The sequence below is a fragment of the Sceloporus occidentalis genome, unplaced genomic scaffold (assembly GCF_023333645.1).
Source record: "Sceloporus occidentalis isolate IW3139 unplaced genomic scaffold, rSceOcc1.0.p SCAF_14, whole genome shotgun sequence".
Classification (NCBI taxonomy): Eukaryota; Metazoa; Chordata; class Lepidosauria; order Squamata; family Phrynosomatidae; genus Sceloporus; species Sceloporus occidentalis.
Window position 1 is genome coordinate 7,311,098 of NW_028316994.1, and position 20,141 is coordinate 7,331,238.

Genomic DNA, 20,141 nt, shown 5'->3' on the forward strand with positions numbered 1-20,141 from the left:
ATCAATTCTACTTACTTCCAGGTAAGTGTAAGGATCGCAACCAGAGTTAATAATGCACAAAGCACTGCTTGGTTAGGCTACAATCCGATAAGTATTCACCTAGCAATAAATCCTGGCCTATTGAATTTTGATGGAATTTATTAGATTGATTCCTATATTTTCTGTGCTACAATTAGAATGGAAAACGTTCAGTTACCTGCCAGAAGTGCCCATGAGAACTGCAGTGGATGCTTTTATTATCTGTACTGTACTGCATTCAAAGAAGTGGGTTTAAAGCCATGAAATAAAAACTAATTAGTCTTAAAAGTGCTGCCACATTTCTTTTTTTTTCTCCTCCCCCTTCCTTCCTCCTTTTTAGGCTGCAAGAGACTAACATGGCTACTTCTTTGGAAACTACCCTACATAATGTGATAACATTAGGTAACTGATGGAATTCACATCTAACTATTACTTTAGCCTTCCTCTTTCTTAAAAAGGAGTTGGTGACCTCTAGTGCCCAGGCCCTGTAACTAAAAGGGATATAAAAGAGGACAACAGTTGTTGGGTTATGTTTCTGAAGCATCTTTATACAGAACACATTTGCAAATGTTTCAGGCAGGATAGCAAGAAGTTGGGGATTTTGAGAATTGTAGTTCAAAGATAAACTTTTTTAGGCATTTGTTCTGAGTTCATGTTTCTTTGTATTTATTGTATACTGGTGACTCCTAGTTATGCTTGATAATTCAGCTCCTATTATGCTTGATAATTCAGCATGCATGCTGTCTTGGGCTGATGGGATTTGCAGTCCAAAGGGTTGACAAAGCCTTATCCCTATCCCATCCAAGAGAAACTAAGGCGGTTTACAGACCGCCCCTTTCCCCGACAGATTGGGGCCTCAGCTACGACAGCGGCAGCCCTGAGGCCCTGATCCACCGCTTTTCCAGGCTGCGGGGAAGTGGCAAAAAGCTGCTTCCCTGCGGCCTGGAAAGGGGTGTTCTTGGGGCTTCAAGCCCCAAAGACACCCCGACACGGCAGGGAAAGGGAGAAAGGGGCCGCTCAGCCCCTTTCTCCTTTGTGTCGTTGGCGTAGCCGTGTAAAGACTGCACCAGCGACACAAAACCCTTCTGGTGCCACAGAAAGGGTGTCACAGGCGCCCTTCCGCGGCGCCAGGACATCACGTCCGTGCCACTCCATTTGGAGGTGGCGCAGCCACGACGTCCTAATGGCGGCGCCCATGTAGAATGGGCACCGCCATTTTGTACGTACCCTGTACGTACTAGGGGTGGGGGCGTCTGAAAGAGATGCCCCCGGGCAACCCTAGTACGTACAGAGTACGTACTAAAAGGCCCGTTTGTAAAGGGCCTAAAATGACTGTTAAGGCCTTAAGTCTCTGTAAGTGGACATCTTTCTGTGGGAATTAAAATTGGGCAGCTCCATAACATCCATATCCACTAAAGGGCTGCTGTTAAGTTACTATGTAGTGCAGCCAGCAAAGTGACCAATGTACATTGGGACCAATGTACATCAACCTACATAATCCGCCCCGCACAGTCAGAACATCAGGGAAGAATTTGTTGGAACATTGTAACACTCGATTAACCACAACTTCCCACAGAGCATTCACTGCTGCAGCCCCTAAATTATAGAATAGTCTGCCACAGGAGATCCGTCTTATCACCACTTTAGATGCCTTTAAAAAGGCACTAAAGAAGGATCTCTTCCGGCGGGCTTTCCCGTTGGATTTGGTATAGAGGCGATGATTAAGACCTCCCTCTCTAAGTATGATGGCACATGAATTGAGGTTTGAAGATTTTAAGGAACTAATAGGGATGTATTATTCACTATTAGTATTTTATTGATTGTTCAATTGTATTGTATTAATTTAATGCTGTAATCTCGCTGCTATTATTATTATTATTATTATTATTATTATTATTATGCAACGAGACACCAGCTAGGGAGTGCCAATGAATGCTGAGACACTCTTGATGGTGTCCCGTAATGCATCTTTGCAATTCATTAACATGGTTTCTTAGTACCTCTGCTACATAGTTATGTATGTGTAAGGTTATGTAATGTCCACTGTGATAGATGATGCTGGCCATATTTTTTATATCACACCCAAGCAGCCCAAAGTAGTATCAATTAATTCTACCTTTCATCCTCAATCCAGCCCTATGAATTGGGCTGAGATATAGAGAGTAATCCATGATAAGGCAAGAAACTTAAAAGGCAGAGTAAAAGTTTCAACTCGGTATCCTCAATCTAAGTATAAATGCTGTACTATAACTGTTACAGAAAACTGACCTTGACTTTGAGCTTCACTATCCATGGCACTTATTTTCCTGATGCCAAGCTGAATGCCTCCCAAAGTTATAGATGTTGACACCCCTTGTCTAACCTGCTTGATGCCCAAATTACCCTGAGTACAACCTATCATGGGGTTTTCTTAGCACATTTCTTCAGAGGGGTTTGCCATTGCTATCCTCTGAGGCTGAGAGAGTGTGACTTGCCCAAGGCCACCAAGTGGGTTTACATGGCCGAGCTGGGATTCGAACCCTGGTCTCCAGAGTTATAATCCAAAACTCAAACCATGACACCATACTGGTTAAAAATGCCTTTGTGCCTCAATCTCTTTCAGCCACATAACTTCATGTACTGAATTAGCAATTCCATTTTCCAGAGAGAGGCACTGAATCTGGGAGCTAGCAGCTCAAACCAGAAAGCTACACTTGACTCTCTATAAAGCCTGAGCAAGGTTTTGAAGCCTGGTCCAGTTTCTGGGCCATACTTGCTGTGAAGCCCAGGACTTGGAAATATGTTGCAGTGGGATAGATGAAGATGCTTCAATACATTTTTTTTTGGGGGGGGGGTTCTGATGTGAATTAGGCACTACTTCAAGGTAGCATGAGGAGCATCTGCAGGCGCAGCATGATAGGAAATAGCCAGTTCCCATCATTTCCCCAGGAGCAGCATAGCCATGACCTCAGTTCCCAATAAACATGAAGGCTCCAGATTTTACAGCCTGAGCCCAACAAAGAGAGAGGAGGGGGATGTATTTGCATTTAATAACTTTTGATTTGATTGTTTTGCCACGCTGCTGGGCGCCAGGCACAGCGGAGCTCAGAAATCTGTAACATGGCTTCCCGCTACAGTGGGGAGCAAAGATGGTCTCCCCTCAGTCTCAACTCACAAACACAAATGCTCCATTTACCAATGAAAATCAAGCTGGAGGGATGTGTGTGTGTGTGTGTGTGTTTGAGAGAGAGAAAGGGAGAGATTGGCTGGACTGTAGATCAAAGCAAAAAAAGCATCAAAGCATGCATTTGGAGAAAAAATGCTTTGAAAGAGAGGCAGATTTTTTTTAAAAAAATGTCCCTAGTTTTGGTAAATTAAATCAAATCAAATTAAAAATATCTTTTTGTTATCAATTCACTTATGAATGCTCTGGCTTTTCCCATGAGCACAAGTCATGGCATGTGACACAGAAATAAAAATCCTTCTTATAGTCACCATTTGCTGCATTCATTATGAAGACAATTCAAAATGGAAGTTCTTTCATGCACTCTTTCCTTTACCCTCTGGTGTTCCTCTCATTTTGTCTTTGTAAGATACCATGTACACAAGGGCCACAAAAGTAATTATGTTCCCAGACATATCTTCATGTGGATCCTGCAGCACAAAGGTGGGGAACCTGTAGCCTTCCAGATAGTGGTAGATACAGGGGGACCTGATATCCTAATTACAAAGGACAAGGCACTGCAAAGCACTGCAAGAAAAATATAGGACATTACAAAATAAAGGCTAAAAACACTCATATGAATTCATGCTTCTTAGTCATGCACAAATGGAGTACAGTTTGACATCCTTCCTGGACAGAAGATTTAAATGTAGAAAAGAAGATAGCTGGTCACCCTGTCCTAGATACTGAGTCCTCCTATCAGCCCAAGCCAATGGGGCCAAAGCTCAATGATGGTAGGAGGTCCCGTCCAGTGACATCATGGGGTCACAAGTTTCCTACCCTTGCCATTGTAGTTGACCCCAGAATTTGCAGCTAGGCTATGTGGGCAATTTGTGTCCTTGCAGAAGGTGAATGGCAATTCCCATCAGCCATAACCAACAGGGTCAATGGCAAGGCCTGATGGATGCTGCAGTCTGAGAGTATCTGGAGGGCCACATATGGCACCAAACTACATATGCATAAGTACATATGCACAAAATTCTCTTGCATAAAACCCCCTTCCTTCTCCAAATTCAACTTTGTATCCCCCCCATAATATATCAATCACATAGATGTTTGTTGCTTTTGTGTGACTTCAAGTAATGTCCAACTTATGGCAACCTAAAAGTGAACCCATCAAAGGGGTTTCTTGGCAAGATTTGTTCAGAGCGGGTTTGCCATTGCCTCCCTCTCAGGCAGGGAGTGTGTGACTTGCCCAAGATCATCCCATGGGCTTACATGGCCAAGGAGATACTTTAACCCTGGTCTTTCAGAGTCCTAGTCCAACATTTGAACAACTATATCATGCTGGTTGACATCCATCTGGACAGAGAGCTCAGAAAAGGGACTTTTTGGGACTACCAGATCCAGAAAATCAGAGCCAGCAGGAAAACCATGGGGTTTCTGGTCCAAAAAGTCACTTTTCCAAGGTGTCCCCTGAAGTGGCCATCCTGGCTCTGATATTCTGAAAGTTGTAGTCCAGTCCCAGTGACCCACTCTGTTCCAAGCTGTGCCCTAGACTATAGATTTCAACCTGTGATCCCAGACTCCTGGTTGCTAGGTGTATGAATACTCTAGAACTCCAGGTTCTATGACACCTCTCCAAGGTTCTGACATCATTCATGTCCTGGGGCAGCTTCATGCCCCAGGCCCACCTCTACCGACCTGCATTAGAAGAAGGTGCCTGTCAATCTCTGCAGTTTCTGTGGGGAGCCTACTGTGGGCGCCAGCCCCACATGGAACTGGTATCCCCAGAGCAAGAGAGAGATGAGCCAGCCTAGCCTGGGTTTACTTCTTTGCCTAGTGCTGGTCATCGAAGGTAGGAGGAGAGACCCCACATGATAACAGAGATATTGGCAGGGATGGGATGGGGAGGCAAGGGGCAAGCAGGGATTGTTTCTCCTCGCCTTCCCTTCTAGCTCTGATTTTGGCCCTATCCTTCCTCCAGGTACAACCGGAAGTTTCTTCAAGCCTCTCAGTGAGTAAAGTGTGGCTTTCTTTTCCTTCCTTCTCTAGCTCCTTACTTTTTCTCCATCCCATCTCCAGAGTCCTACTCTCCAAAAGACAGGTCAGTGGGCTCCCTCTGGAGCCCACAGTAGGAACCACAGTCTCAGGTGGTTCAGAACTGTCTTTCGAAGAGGTGTAAATTAAATATCTGTGTGTATTTATTTATTTATTACATTTGTATACTGCCTTTCTCCCAGAAAGCCTTCAAAGGCTTAAATACCCCAAAGATCTGTCTACTCCCCTGGGAAGGTAAGGAACGTCAGCCCTGGTCAGTACTTGGGTGGGAGAACATCAACGAAAACCAGGTGCTGTAGGCTATATTTCAAACAAAAACACCTCTGAGTATTCCTTGCCTAAGAAAACTCCATGAAATTCATGGGGTCACCATAAGTTGATAGAAACTTGAAGGCATGCACTCGTGTACCTTCAAATCACCTGTTGACCTATGAAAGCCCCAAGAATTTCATAAGATTTTCTCAGGCAAGGAATACTCAGAGGTGGTTTGCCATTGCCTTCATCTGGAATATGGCCTATAGCACCTGGCATTCCCTGATGGTCTCCTATCCAAGTACAAATTGGGGCTGACTTTGCTTAGCTTCCTGGTGCCTTTAGGCAGCAAATTAAATGCTGCCCTTGTTGTATGCCGTCAAGTCATTTTGCATTTATGGTGGCTCTAATATGACCCTAACACAGGATTTTCTTGGCAAGATTTGTTCAGAAGGGGTTTGCCATTGTCTTTCTCTGAGGCTTGACCAAGGTCACCCAGTCGGTTTCCATGGCCAAGCGGTGATTCAAACCCTGATCTCCAGAGTCATAGTGCTGTGCTTAAATCACTCCTCCATGCTGGCTCCCTTGTAAATTAAATAGAAAACTTATGTTGTCTAGAATTTACTGTGCCTTTGGTCACAGTGTTAAGGACTAAAAACCTATACTGTTTTGTTTGTTGTTGTTGTTAGAACACATTGCAATGGTCTACAGAACAGCTTTCCCAAACCAGGAAGCTGCATTGGACTACAACTCCATATGTGTTGGGCTACAACAGCTCCCATTATTCCCAATAAACCCTGCCAGTGGTAGGGAATGATGTTGGTTGTAGTCAGTCAACATGACTGGCCCTTGCTTTTGACTTAGGGGACTACTGGACAGAAGAAGATGGAAATCCTTGTAGTCCAACCTACCCAGAGGGTACTAGGTTGAGGAAAGCTGGAAGCACGCTATACTGATCTGAATGCCCGATAGTGTAATTTGGGAGCAGGCAGATTAACATTATAAAAGCCATCATACAAGCCTTTCCTTTGTGAGATGACAAGAGCAGTAGGACAGCAGGGACACTGACTGAAATGGAAGTGAAAGGTTCTCCATTTTTCTTAGCGTGCCGCCAAGACATCGCAGAAAGGAAAAAATGTGGTGCTGAAGCCGAAAAGTTCTACCCCAATGAATGCTTGAAGAAAAAATGCTGTTATCGTAACAATACCTGTTACCACCATGTTATTGATGGTAAGACAGAGATTTAAAGTTGCCTTAACCCACAATGTCTATACACCTTCCTTCACAGGAAGCCAATCTATTCCAGGGGTATCACATTTGATGTTGAAATTGAACAAAAAGTGGACAAGATGTTGGGAGGGGGGATGACTACAACTCCCAGAATCTTCTAGCCAGCATGGCATTTGGCATTTGAGGAAACAGCATCCCAAAAAGTATGTTTTCCAAACAACAGATATATCTGTGTTACAAACTATTGCTCTTCCTAAAGGATTCTGGGAACTATTGTTTGACCAAAGTACTGACAATTCTCTTGGAAATCCTGAGATAACTTCAAAGAACTATATTGCACTGGTCAAGAGAAAGAATGACTGTCAGCCCAATTCTGGGCGTGTGGTGTTGATACAGACAACACCCTGTAGCTGGGGGTAAACATAATCCTTTCTTCCCCTGTGAGTACAGCCCTAGTGATTTCAGACAGACATTTGGAATGTGGCTATTCAAGCATCACAAGCACCTATAGGACAGTACCTGTGACATCACTGACAAAAACGGAACAGCAAATACTTCCCTGCCAATGTTTGTGTTACGCTGTGCATGGCAGGAAAAGCACTCATTCTGCAAAGGGGAAATATACTGGAGAGCAGCAACTAACAAATAGCATTGCTCTACATATATTTACTTTGAAGTGAGTCTCTCTGTGTTCAATAGAGGTAACTCACCAGATTCTTATATAAAATTCTAATCAGTTTTTCTGAGTAGATACAAGGAATGTGGGGAGTGGGAGGGTGGCAGTTTCTGCCCCCCCCCCCAATAATGTGTTAATTAGAACCTCCCACGTGTAGAGTTGTACCCAAAGAGATGCCCAAATGAGCATGTGTGGATTGGAAAAGTGGCATTTGCCACTATAATACCATTTCCATGCACATCTTTGCCAAGCCTTCTTGGAACAATCTGGTAACAGCTGGGTTATCCAACAGGGCAAACATAGAGAAGTAATTCTGTGCATCTTTGCCAAGCCTTTTTGGAACATCTGGTAACAGCTAGGTTATCCAACATAACAACATAGGAGTTTATCACACAGGATGGATCCCGTGCAGAAACTGGATTTAAACTGGAAAAAAGGTAGTTTTTCAGATGACATTTGGGTTAACCAGAACAGAAATTAGAAAAAACCTGCAAAAGTGGGTTGTTTTTCAGATGACGTTAGTGTTAATGAGAATTAATGCGACATTAACCCGAATCGAAACTAGACAAAATCCACTCCTTTTTACTTTTGGAAAATCATAAAAATAAAAAGGGGCTGGCTTTGTCTAGTTTCTATTTGGGTTAATGTCATATTAAGCCTGTCATGTGGGAAAAACTACCCACTTTTGCCATTTTTTCTGGTTTTTAAATCCTGTTTCTGCATGGGATTTTTGCAGTTTGTCCCCATGTGATAAACTCTATAGAGAAGTAATTTTCTAGGTGGCAAGTTATTTCGGCGTGAGAGTGAGCATTAAGCTGGCTGCTTGAGAGCCATGATACAAGTGGTGCAGGTCCTGCTTGAGCTTATCATTTTGGAGAAGGGAATCACACATTCAAATGCTTACCAGGTAAATTAATTCCTGCATATTAAGAAGTAGAATCTTAGAGAGAAGGCTAGAAAAAGCTTCAACGTCCCATTTCCCCTAACATGTTAGTGTCTTTTGTGGAAGTTACTGTATTTCTTAAACCCAGGGGATAGCTCAAAGATGCAGTTTCTACCACTTACTATCTGAAGTAATTTAGTACAGCAAGAGTTGTGTCATATGGCATTTCCCTACTGATTTTAACTCAGCGTTGAGTTTTCCAGGTTGGTTCAGTAGAGTACTGGATTCTCTATCAATGTGATCAGAGATCGGAAAAGTTACTCTTTTCTTTATCTTACAATGTCCAGTATTCCCTGCAGCCAGTATGCTGACTGTGGGGAGGATTCAAGAAGTTGTAAGCCAAAAGAAGTAACTTCCCCATGGCACATGTTTGACACTGAAGGGCTCTTGAGACTTGTTCAGTTCCACTCTTCTCACTGCAAGCTAAGTACTGTTCTTTTAGGTCTTTTTAAAAAGAGGCGTGGACAGGTATCAGCCTCATGGGTCAGGTACCTCACTCTTCTGCCATCTGTTCTATAGTGACTGTTCATTGCATTTCAAGGAGACTGTATAAAATCTGGTTCATGACTGTCACGAAAATCTGGAACTAGAACAGGGAATGTGGGACCCAGTTTTTTGCACTGAGTAAATTAATGCATCAGGGAGAGTATACTGCAATCTTATCCCTGACATGTTGATTTTCTACATGCAGAATGTACATTATTAAGGGAGATAAGATATTCAGACACTGCAGGTTATTGCCACCACTCGCACCCTGGTTCAGGAAAATCTTTTTCCCCCCCACTTGACTCTCCTCTACATTTTAAATAATGCCCTTATCATGGACTACATATCTGAATTATTTCAGTGTGTTTAAACTGTAACCTGAAATGATCATTTTTGTTTAAACACATTACATATGCCTGTTACATCAGTAACAGAATGTGTAGGACTAGCTTTCAAAAGCCAGGAAGCAGCAGAGGAAATCATGATGAATCAACCTGGTCAATCCTTAGCAGAAGAAAATCCCAAATATAAAATAAAACCTGCAATTTAGAAGTGGCTTCTTTACAGTGTTAGGTGAAGGAACCTATTTCAAAACTGGCCAGGTGCTGAGATAGTAGCTTTGTATGCCTTGCCCTGACTCTTCCCTTTAAATGTTGTTTCCCCTGGGCATTCTAATCTACACTGAACCATCCAGTCTGGAAGCCACCAATTCAATATCTTACATATCTTACAGCTATTGAGATATAAAGTGGCCCTAGTGCATGGGAAAGTTCCTTTTTTATTATTATTTGCCCCTGGTATTCAGGCTAGCTAGGGGCTATTGTCCATGAAAAATAACTTTTTCAGGATCTTGGGGACTCACATAAGTGGACTTTGCTTAGGGTTCCATTAGATCTCATCTGAATTCAGCACTTTGGCTGACAATTATATTTTAGCCAAGGGATTAACTGAGTTGCCAACTGCCTTTTTTCCCAACAGGTCCCAGACAACGCCGGAATGCAGGGATCATTGGTGGAACCTCCGTCATATTTTTCATTCTCTCTGTGTGTCTGTTCTACAGATGGTAAGTTGTATGCAGAGCTTGGATATAACTCACTAAATTAACACACTAAATCATTAGCTAATTAGATTGGTCTGTCAAGATAACCCAACATGACAGACTCTCTGATTGAAACTAAAATAAATTCTGTGCTTTAACAAGTGCTTGTAGAGTGTGTTAGGATGGGTGGCTCTCTCTGATAGATTCAGTATGACAAGAAGGCCTACAGAGAAGGAGAACTAGGGATGGAGGAGATGCTAGGCACATTTGCACTCTAGAAATAACACAGCTTGGCTCCACTTTAACTACCATGATGGCTTCCTACAGAATCCTGGGCTTTGTTGTTTTGTGCGGCACCATCACGCTGGCAGAGAAGGCTAAAGACCTTGTGAAACTACAAATCCCAAGACTCTATAGGATGGAGCTACAGCACTCCCTCAAACTACATTATTTCCACAGTGCAGATGCACCTGCTGTTGTGCTAGGCAGGAGCACTCAGTTAAAATATGGCTGTGAAGCAACTCAAGAGCTGGGACTAGGGAGCAATTTGAAAAGACTGGAAAGAAAGAAAGAAAGAAAGAAAAAGTAACCTATTGTGGAATGGGATAGAGCAGGAAACTGATATCTTTGTTTAGCCTCAACTTTATAGAAAGGCTTTATAGAAAGGCTGGTGTTTCCTGCTCCCTCACCTATTGTCCTGTGTGTCCGTGTGACTCTCTTCAATTATCCCCCTCTGTTGATTTTATTCTGGCTTGTATTGCATATTTTTCTATAATATGTGCGTGTGTGCGTGTACACACACACACAAAATAATGTTGTTTATTATTATTACTACAGGGAACCCCTTTATCATATTTTAGTGTGCTTGTTGTTTAAACAGTGGTAGGCATTTGTATAATTAAATGAAAAGTTTTCCTCATCTCCACACTGAACACAAATCATGTTGTCCTGTAGATGGGGTTGGACTACAACTCTGAAGGTCCTAGCCAGCATAATCAATGTTGAGAAATGCTAGGAGTTGTAGTTCAACATCACTGAGAGACATGATCACCATCCCTGCTTTATCATTCCTTTTAATCCTTAATAAAGAAGACATTTGAACGGTAAGTGAACATGTTGGCAATGGTGTGGGGTTAAAACAAAAGAGGAGAGATACAGATCAATGAATAAATGTAACTGAACAAGTTGTAAGGTGAGGTCTCATAATTCAGGACAACCTTTCCCAAACTGATAGTTTCCATATGTACAGAAATTCTGCCTTCTGCTGGCAACAGTGACACATATACTATGGGCTTTGTAGACTGTCTTGGAGACAATCATGAAAGAAGGAAAACCCACTGCAAAAATTAACTATGTTGAAAGTTTTCAAAAACAAAATGTGTTCCAAGTGTCAATGGTCACAACTTCCACCCTATTTTTGTCAACCTCATGGCCCTTCCTGGAAACTTGTTTAAACAAGTTAACTGATCATAACTAATTAAATTCAATTATTTGTTTTGGTAATAATTTATCATTATCACATTTTCAAAGTTAACATTCCAAGCTCTTTGGAGGTCTTTGGTCTTCAAATCTCCAGAGCTTGGCCACTATATTTGGTTGCTGGATGTTTTGAGGACACATACATTCACTCTCAAAGTACATGGGCAAAATTCAGTATTTAATTTCTTTGGACTCCAGCTACTAGACACTTGGAATCATGAGAAAGGTATATGTGTGGATCTTCCCACCTAATAAAGAAACAGTTTTAACTGGATCTGCAACTCTTTGTAAGGTATGAGTACCAGGTGTGAGCCTAAATTTGGCTTGGCAGGGCATATATTTTCAGGCTTAATCTAAGGAACCTGTATTTTGTACAGATTTACCAGACTATCATGCTTACTGAGCAAGGAATCCTGGTAAACTGTGATTCTCTGAAGGAGTTAGGGTCTTCAGAGTTTTCACCAACCTCCGTAAGGCTGTCGTAATGCTCTAATGTATCACCAACATTAGGTCAGTCCGAGTGCTCTTGACTTATTATTTTACTTACCAGTGGAAGATCAATCATCTAGTCCCCATTTAATTCCCAGCAAACTTAACAAGCAATCTTTACAGAAGCATAACAACAGAGGCATTGTTAGGTCAGTCATAGTTGCCCTTGTGCATGGTCCAGAACCCTTGCTAGAGTTCTGGGCCACACACAAGGGCAACTGTGACAATTTGGGGAGAGAAACCATGAGAACTAGAAGTCACACCACCTGTCTCCCCATACAACATCCAAAGTCCTCAAATATGCTCAGGAGAAGTGGCCAAAGACCTAGAGTATGTACAGACAGAAGTTATTTTAGTGGCAGTCTTCTGTATTAGTGTCATCACTGTAGTTGGTTCATGGGCATTCTCCTGTTGCTGAGATGAGGCTTGTGGGGTGCAAAGGGACTGTTCCATTTCAAACCAGAAGCTGTATTTTAATGGCAGGTCTTAGCTGGTCCATGTCAGTTGTGAACCAGTATCTTCCAGTCTACCTCTTTGCAAGGCAAGAGTGTGCCTGGTGCCGATTGTCTGGACTTTGTGTCAACCATAAAGCCACCTCCCCAACTCACTGGGACAGTTTTCAGTGTTAAAAACAAACCCTCAAAATATAAGTGTAAAGCACTCCACAAATGTTGAGCAGATAAAAGATGAACTGTTTCCAAGGCTGGAAACAGCTGAAGTTTTGGGCGATGGGCAACGATCAGCTTTTGTTTAGGGGTACTTATGTCAGCAGAGTAGTGAAGAGGAAGTGGAACTCACCCTATAGCAAGGGTGGGAATGATGTGTCCCTACAACCATTGTTGAATTTCAACTCCCAGCATTCTTCACCATTGACTTGGCTGGAGAGGACTGCTGTGAGTTGTAGTTCAACAGCATCTTCATGAACATCTGGAAAGCCACACAATTGCCACCTCTGTCCCATAGCACCTTTATTCCTGTTTCCCGTTGGTCTGTGTCCAGCCTCTAACTCTCACCCTGCTCCTCTCCAGCATCACTTAGGACCAGATCTTGGGAAAGTTACTTTTTTAAGTTACAATTTCTAGATGCTGGTTAGGGATTTCTGGAAGTTGCAGTCAAAAAAGGAACTCTGGTGAGCTCTGCTGGGCACTGGGCCTGCACTGCAGAGAAACAGCCCTTCCCACTTTCTGACATGCTTCTCTCCTCCTCCTAGTAAGCTTAAGGAGCTCCAAAGGAAGGAAAGAGAGTCCGAGACCCTCCGGAGTGAGGGTGAAACAGCTGATTATCTGGTCAAACTCCTGGATGAAGAAAGTGAGCCTGATCACTACAGAAGGCCCGAGTCGCTAGACCTGGGATATTCTTGGGCCCCAGGACGACCAGGCTGGAGCCCAGATACAATGTACAGTCCAGGAATGAGCCCGCAACAGAGTCCTGGACCAATGGAAAAACTGCCAGGGCCAAGACCAATGCTACTAGAAGCACCGCCAGCAGCCCCACTGCCAGCCCCAGCACTAGGTCCAGCCCCACCGCCAGCCTTGGCTCCAACCCCAGGCCCAACCCCAGCCCCAGGCCCACCTGCAGCCCCAGCCCCGGGTCCAGGGCCAGGTACAGCCGCACCAGCACCGGCAGCCCCTGCACCACCAGCAGAGCCAACCCCCCCACCTCCAGCACCTGCTCCAGGAGCGCCACCACCAGGAGCAGCAGCAGCAGCGCCACCACCAGGTCCTCCAGCTCCACCACCCCCTGCACCAGGACCCCCAGGAGCATCTCCTCCCGATAAGCCCCCAGCAGCTCCTCCAGGACTGACACCAGCACCCCCAGGACCGACACCAGCACCCCCAGGACCGACGCCAGCACCCCCAGGACCGACGCCAGCACCCCCAGGACCGACGCCAGCAACCCCAGGACCGACGCCAGCACCCCCAGGACCGACGCCAGCACCCCCAGGACCGACGCCAGCACCCCCAGGACCGACGCCAGCACCCCCAGGACCGACACCAGCACCCCCAGGACCGACACCAGCACCCCCAGGACAACCACCGCCAAAACCATAACACTCCAGTGTTGCAAACTCCATATATATGCTTTTGGTTGTCAATAAATGAGTTTAGTTTTTCTCCATTTCATTTACTAATGTGGTCAGGATGTCTGGATAGTGGCTCTCAGAAGAACCGATCCTTTCCCAGAGAACACAGGAGTCCTTGTTCACAGACACTTCTGTGTGCCATCTCGGTCATCCTTCTCTGTTTCACCGTATTGTCTTGTGTGACTCGGAGAGAAATTCAACTGATGCAGTTTTCTCCACCATGGCATCTCCCTGGTGCGGAAAGCTGGACTTGCTGAATTTCTGGCTTCATGAAACACAGGAGCCCTGCAAGGGTGAGATCTGGAAGCAAGGGTGACGTCTTGCAGCAAAAAATAAACAGAGACCTTGCTTTTGGAATATATATATATATAAAAGTAATATTTAAAGCAGTTTTTACAAAAGGCAGTGAGGAACAAAGGCAACCTGCTTCAGGTCAGACTGATGGAGAAATGAGTCTAACATCCTCTTCTGTTAATGTGGTGAATCTCAGCTTAGGTCCAGTTCCCGTAAATGAACACCATTTAGTCTTACAAGTCCATTCATCCATCCTATGGGTAGAGCATAGGTTCCACCAGTTAATCACAAGCTTACTGTGAACACAGTTCCAAAAGAACAGACTAAAAGAGCATTACAAAGTTATTTTGGGGGGATCACAAATGGCAGATTCCATCATACCATTGTGAACATATTATCTAATTTCAGTAGCTAAGCAGGGATGAGCCTGGTTAGTACTTGGATGAGAGATCAGATTGCCAAGGAATACCAAGACCTTCCATATAGAGCAAGATAAGGAGACAAGCTGCCAGCCAGAATTGGTAGTACTGGGCTAGATGGGGAGCAAGGCAGTTTCTTGTCTTCCTAATTCTTTTGTTGGCATGGTAACTGCTGTTTGAAGGGTTGTGGGAGTTGTGGTCCAAAACAGAAGTTGTTTCCAAACTCTGCAAACAAGAAGGTTGGGGAGTGGGGTTGGAGCAAGACAGGAATTGGCATACAGAGCTGAACTCTGACAGGTCTCACTATAAGGATCCTTTTCACATTACACAATTATAGTTCTATGATTCTATTTTTAATTGTCATGGCTCCATCCTATGGAATGCTGGGATTTGTATTTAGGGCAAGATATTTAGAATTCTCAGCCAGAGTGCTTCTCGGAAGCAGCCATGGCATTTAAATTGAAATCAAAGTGCTATAATTGTGCAGCATGAAAAGGGCCAAGATCTAAATTTTGTTTGAAGATCAACATCTTTTTCTTAACTCTTGTGTGAAGTGTTAGTGTTGTCAAATTTCCAGTTCTGATTATTTTCTCTCTCTCTGCATAGGCTTCTGACTATCATGGGATTCAGAATTCCATAGGATGTGATCCTAAGCAACAAAGTATGTGTGCCTGCACAAGAGAAGCACACAAGTGTGTTGTATGGACAATATAGAAACTCTGTGTGTGCATGTAAATAAATTAGAATTATATACCACTAAAATATCCTTCAAAAAGCCCTGGAAGGGAAGGTTTTTGGAGCCATGCACTTCTTGAAAGGACAGGGAAACAAACATGTAACAGAATTTAGAAAACGTGTATGGTTTTACTAAGTCCACTATAAATTGCCCTCTTTCGGACATCTGAACAATGCGTACCCCATGAAGCCGAATGAAGCCCAATTAATATATAATACAAGCACACTTCAATTAATAAAGCCTCTGACAAATAAGCTTTTTACATCTGCCCAGAGCCTCCCTTCCTCCTCTTTTGTCTAATGAAAGTGTTTCTAGCAGCATTGACACTGGGAAGGTGGTGAAGGATGACTGCAGAAACGCAGACTTTTGGCATCAGATTGTAATGGCGTGTCTACAGTAAACAATGCAATAAATACAAGAAAAAAATACAAGTTAAAATAAATGTAAAAATATTTTTTTAATTGCATCTTGTACTGCACAGTCCATCCTAACCTCAACAAATTCCTCAGTGAAAGAAACCTCCTTCCCCCAAAAGGGAGTCAACTATCAACACCAAGAATATTAATTCTGCTTCATGGCAATATTGTTTTCTGCAAAATGGCATGGGACATGTTTTGCTCCAATATATTACTGTGGCTTAGGTCTAATCTATACTGTAGAATTAATGCAGTGACACAGCTTTAACTACCATGGCTTAATGCTATCAAATTCTGGGATTTGTAGTTTTGTGAAATATTTCATCTTCTCTGTCAACGCTTTGGTGTGTTGAGCTGGGAAAGAATGGGATTCTGCTCAAGAATCCCTTACAGAGCATGCATGAACAGCAAAACAGAGAGAAAGAGGGGAAGAACAGATAACCCTGCCTCACCAGCTATTCCTGGCATGTTAAAAACAATAACAACATAAGTTTGGCCACCAAAATAGGAATCCTAAGAAAGGGGGAAACTGGTGAAAGAAGATGATCATCTCTGGATATATTTTGGAAGAAGCTTCCAAGTGGTCTCTGGAAGATCCAGAATGTTTTGGTTTACTTATGCAAAGTTCACCTGACTTAGTGGTTTCATTTCAATTATGGATACTGTTAGTTTTAAATAAAAAGTGTATTGGATCATGTTGAATTGCTTTAGGCGCAGGGGCAGGAATTTTCTTTTCTTTCTGTGTTATTTCTGACGCCGGTACCAAATTTTCTGTGAAATAATGTCCAGGAAGACATCTACTTTAACTGAGATATACCTATAGTTGTTCCTCCCCGAGGAAAAAATAATCCTTTGCTGAACTGTCACACACACCAGGTTGTGTTCAACAAGGTGGACGATATGGTGCAGGTATGCCCAGAAGACAATGATAATTGCAAGAAAGATGGGATGGGAGCATCTCTTGTGTCAACTACACACAACATAAAACAATCTTTGCAGTCTCTAGTTTCAGGCAGTGAGTGGTGTGGTCTTCAAAGTTTAATGAAGGTGATGAAAGAGAAACAAAAGTGAGAAAGGAAGTAACAATGTGGAAGAGAAAGCTAAATTGCAGTCCTTGAAACTATGGGGATTGACCATTGAGAGAAACAGGATGCAGGATTAGACAAGCTTTTGGCTTGATCTGGCAGCACTTTTTAAAGGTTTATGTTCTTTAAACCAGAGCTCAGAAAAGTTGAATGGAAGGGGACCAGATGATCCAGTAAAAACAAGCAAACCTGGAGACTCTAATAATGGCAGGAGCTTCCACCGGGAGAGATGCCAGCTCTTCTTTCTTCTCGGCTTGCAGCACAGGGAAACCTGGCTAGGCCAAGAGATAGACTCTTTTCAAACCACATATGGCCAGTTTTCTTTCATGACTGAACATAAATAATTTCTAGATAAAGGACACCTCGAGCTAGCAATTAAACAGCACTGTGAAGCCAATTCAGCCTTTTTATTCTTTTAATGGATTTCCATGGTAAAAAGGAAAAAAATAATAATGAAGGGTGGTGGAAAAACAATGAAGGGTTGTTTTTCCAAGCAATGGAAAAACAAGGGAAGGTTATAAACACTGAAAGCCCCCATAAAATGCAATAAATGAGGCAAGGCAATAATGTGCTAAAAGCATTGTTGTCTGGATCTTTTCTGAGCTATTTCAGAATTTGGCTCCCATTTCTTAAAAGTAAGACTGTACTCAACTAGTACGAAGATACACATGCAATCTGTAAAATTTTGCAGCTTCTTCTGTGACGGTGAGAATTGGTAAGCATTGTGGCTAAGAGACTGAACTATTAATTGGGAAGTCCCTAGTTTCACTCTTACTTCTGCCATGAATTTGCTCTCAGTTTCAGCCCAGCCCTCCCTCTTCCTCCTACTCGCCATGTGCAATGCAAATACCTGCCTTGTACAATGGTTGTAAAGATTAGGATGGGAATGCTATGTGTATACACTTTTGTCAGGCATCTTGAGCCAAACAATCAGGGTTTCTGGTTGCAGAGGCCAACATTATGCAAAAAAGAGGTTCTTAATGTCAAATATGCAGTGAGGTAGAGATAGCAGGTGCATCAACAAAGGGGGAAGCATAGTCAGCAAGCGTGACCAGGGTTGGAAGGAAGAGGGACCACAACTACTAACGTGTTTCCCCGCTACTACTTAGGTCTCTTCCCTCCCACTGCACTTTTAATATCTGTGAAAAATGTCTTTCATGCATAGTTGTTCCCTACAACCAGAAACACTGATTAGGTGGTCCAGGGTTGTTGGATACACTAGAAATTCTAGATGCCACAAAAGGGAAGTAGAGACAGGCAAGGGTAAGGGGCACATCAAATATTCAGTGATTAAGTGAAGAGGGAGGTCATATATATATATATATATATATATATATATATATATATATTCCAAATGTATCTATCGAATTTGGAAAAATGGCAAAACCATCTCTGAGCATTCCTTACCTAAAAACACCCTACGAAAATCATGGGGTCGCCATAGGTTGACAGGTGGGAAGTCACATGCACACGTATGTTTTGCAATGCACATTTAATATCTGACACCATTCTAGCTGGGAAATCCTGGGAACTACATTCCAAAAATGTAGCTTTTACAACCTCTGTATCTAGCTCATTGTACTCGAGGAAACTATCCCTAGCTTGGTGCTTTTTCAGATGTGTTTGTTCTACAGCTCTCAAATGGCTGGCTGGGGACAGTACGAGTTGTAGTCTCAATTTATCAGAAAAAGCACCAGGTTGAGGATGTTTGTTCTAGACTGATTAACTAGCATCTGTCTATATTGTTTCAGACAGGGATCTTTTTCAGGACATTGTAGAATGCAGTTTGATACCACTTTAACGGCCATGGCTCCATCCTATGGAATTCTGGGAATGTAGTTTTGTGAGGTACCAGCACACTTTGGCACAGAAGTCTGCATACCTGCTGAAACTGCAAATCTCAGGATTCCATAGGATGGAGCTACAGCACTTAAAATGGTTTCAAAGTACATTATTTTTACATTGTAGATGCACACTTAGTCCTATCAGAGCTGCTGGGAACTGAACATGAAATATCTTGAATGCAAAGCATGTGTTTGGCCTCTGAATTATAGCCTTTCTTTGAGATGCTGTGGAAAAGTGGGCCCCTCTGCCTTTAAGAGTTGCATGGGATAAGGAATTCTGGTGGCTTAGGCATATTGCAGCAACAGCGTGCAACAGAAGGGAGGGATCTTGTCCTATGACTCCATTCTTGTACCAGAATCACTTCAGGTTTCATAACTCCCAATGAAAAATGCAGAACAGAGCTCCAATAAGCATGCACCAAAGCAGATCTGGGGACAAAAGCACAAAGAAATCAGCTAGGGTGGATAAAAATGATGCTAAAAAGGCAACAAATCCAAGTTAAAATATACACTCCACTATGAGAACATAGTGTGGCAACACAGTGATGCATTTTAACAGCAAGCTGATGTACAAAAATCAGGATGGGATTTCTGCAGTATGGAGAAAAACAGTGACCTCCTGCAAATGTATCTGGTTGAAAAATGGACAATTCTGGTGGCTAGAGACAGACACAGTCCCAAGGAAACTAGCACAGGAAAGTTCAGAGCTCAGAACAGTTAGTTTTGTATTGCAACTCCCAGAACCAAATCCTAGCTACCAGCTTCTGGGCATACTGGTTGGGGGATTCTGGGAATTGTCATGCAAAAGGATAGTATCTCCAAGGTTAAAGTAGGGGAGAAGGGAGTCTATATTGCCTACATTACCTTTATGCTGCTTCCCGGCTGCTTGATACTGTCCTCATGGCCAGTCCGCCACCTTGGCGTCGGGACCAGGTCCGTGAGATCTTCCTGGCGAGTCGGGCCAGAGTGCCCCCCTTGGCACCGTAATCCCTTGCCAGTTCTTCAGGGGCTATCTCGATATTGCCTGTATACCACATAATCCACCCCAGCAGGCTCAGAAACACCAGCACAGCTCCTGAGTAAATCAAAAGATCTCCAAAGTCTCGGCCCCGGAGACGAAGCCTGGCAAAGATACCTGTCAGTAGTGCCCCAGTGCCTGCAGCATCCATGAGCACTGCAAATGCCAGGGCCAGCCTGCAACGGCCCAGTCCTGAAGAACCCATGGCATGGATGGGATGTCCTGGAGTCCCTTGACTTTGAACCTTGTTTGAGAATGGGACTTCACAAAAGGACTTGTTGGAGAGGCCTGAAAGCCCAGGTCACAGGTCAAAGGCAAAGTAGGCAGCAATTGCAGTGGGCACAAGGAGGAGGAAGGGGGCAAGTTAAAATTGGGGATGAAATACAGCCCACTTTTCCTGGGAGGAAGGAGAAAGAAGGGAAAGCAGGAAT

The 20,141-nt window shown here is 43.3% G+C and overlaps 1 protein-coding gene across 3 annotated transcripts in view; it reads right to left on the reverse strand.

The window, feature by feature from the left end:
• The window catches only part of TMEM238 (transmembrane protein 238), a 37,505-nt gene extending 17,364 nt beyond the window's left edge, over window positions 1–20,141 (reverse strand). The window contains exons 1-2 of one of the 3 annotated variants that reach the window (XM_089480780.1): window positions 19,557–20,141; window positions 14,331–14,446 (exon numbers count right to left, since the gene is read on the reverse strand). In XM_089480780.1, coding sequence (XP_089336906.1) covers window positions 19,559–19,915 — 357 coding nt within the window. In that variant the 5' untranslated portion in view covers window positions 19,916–20,141 and the 3' untranslated portion in view covers window positions 14,331–14,446; window positions 19,557–19,558. Of the gene's footprint in view, window positions 1–14,330; window positions 14,447–17,234; window positions 19,122–19,556 lie in introns of those variants that run through there. The other 2 variants (XM_089480782.1, XM_089480779.1) reach the window with 2 other exon arrangements.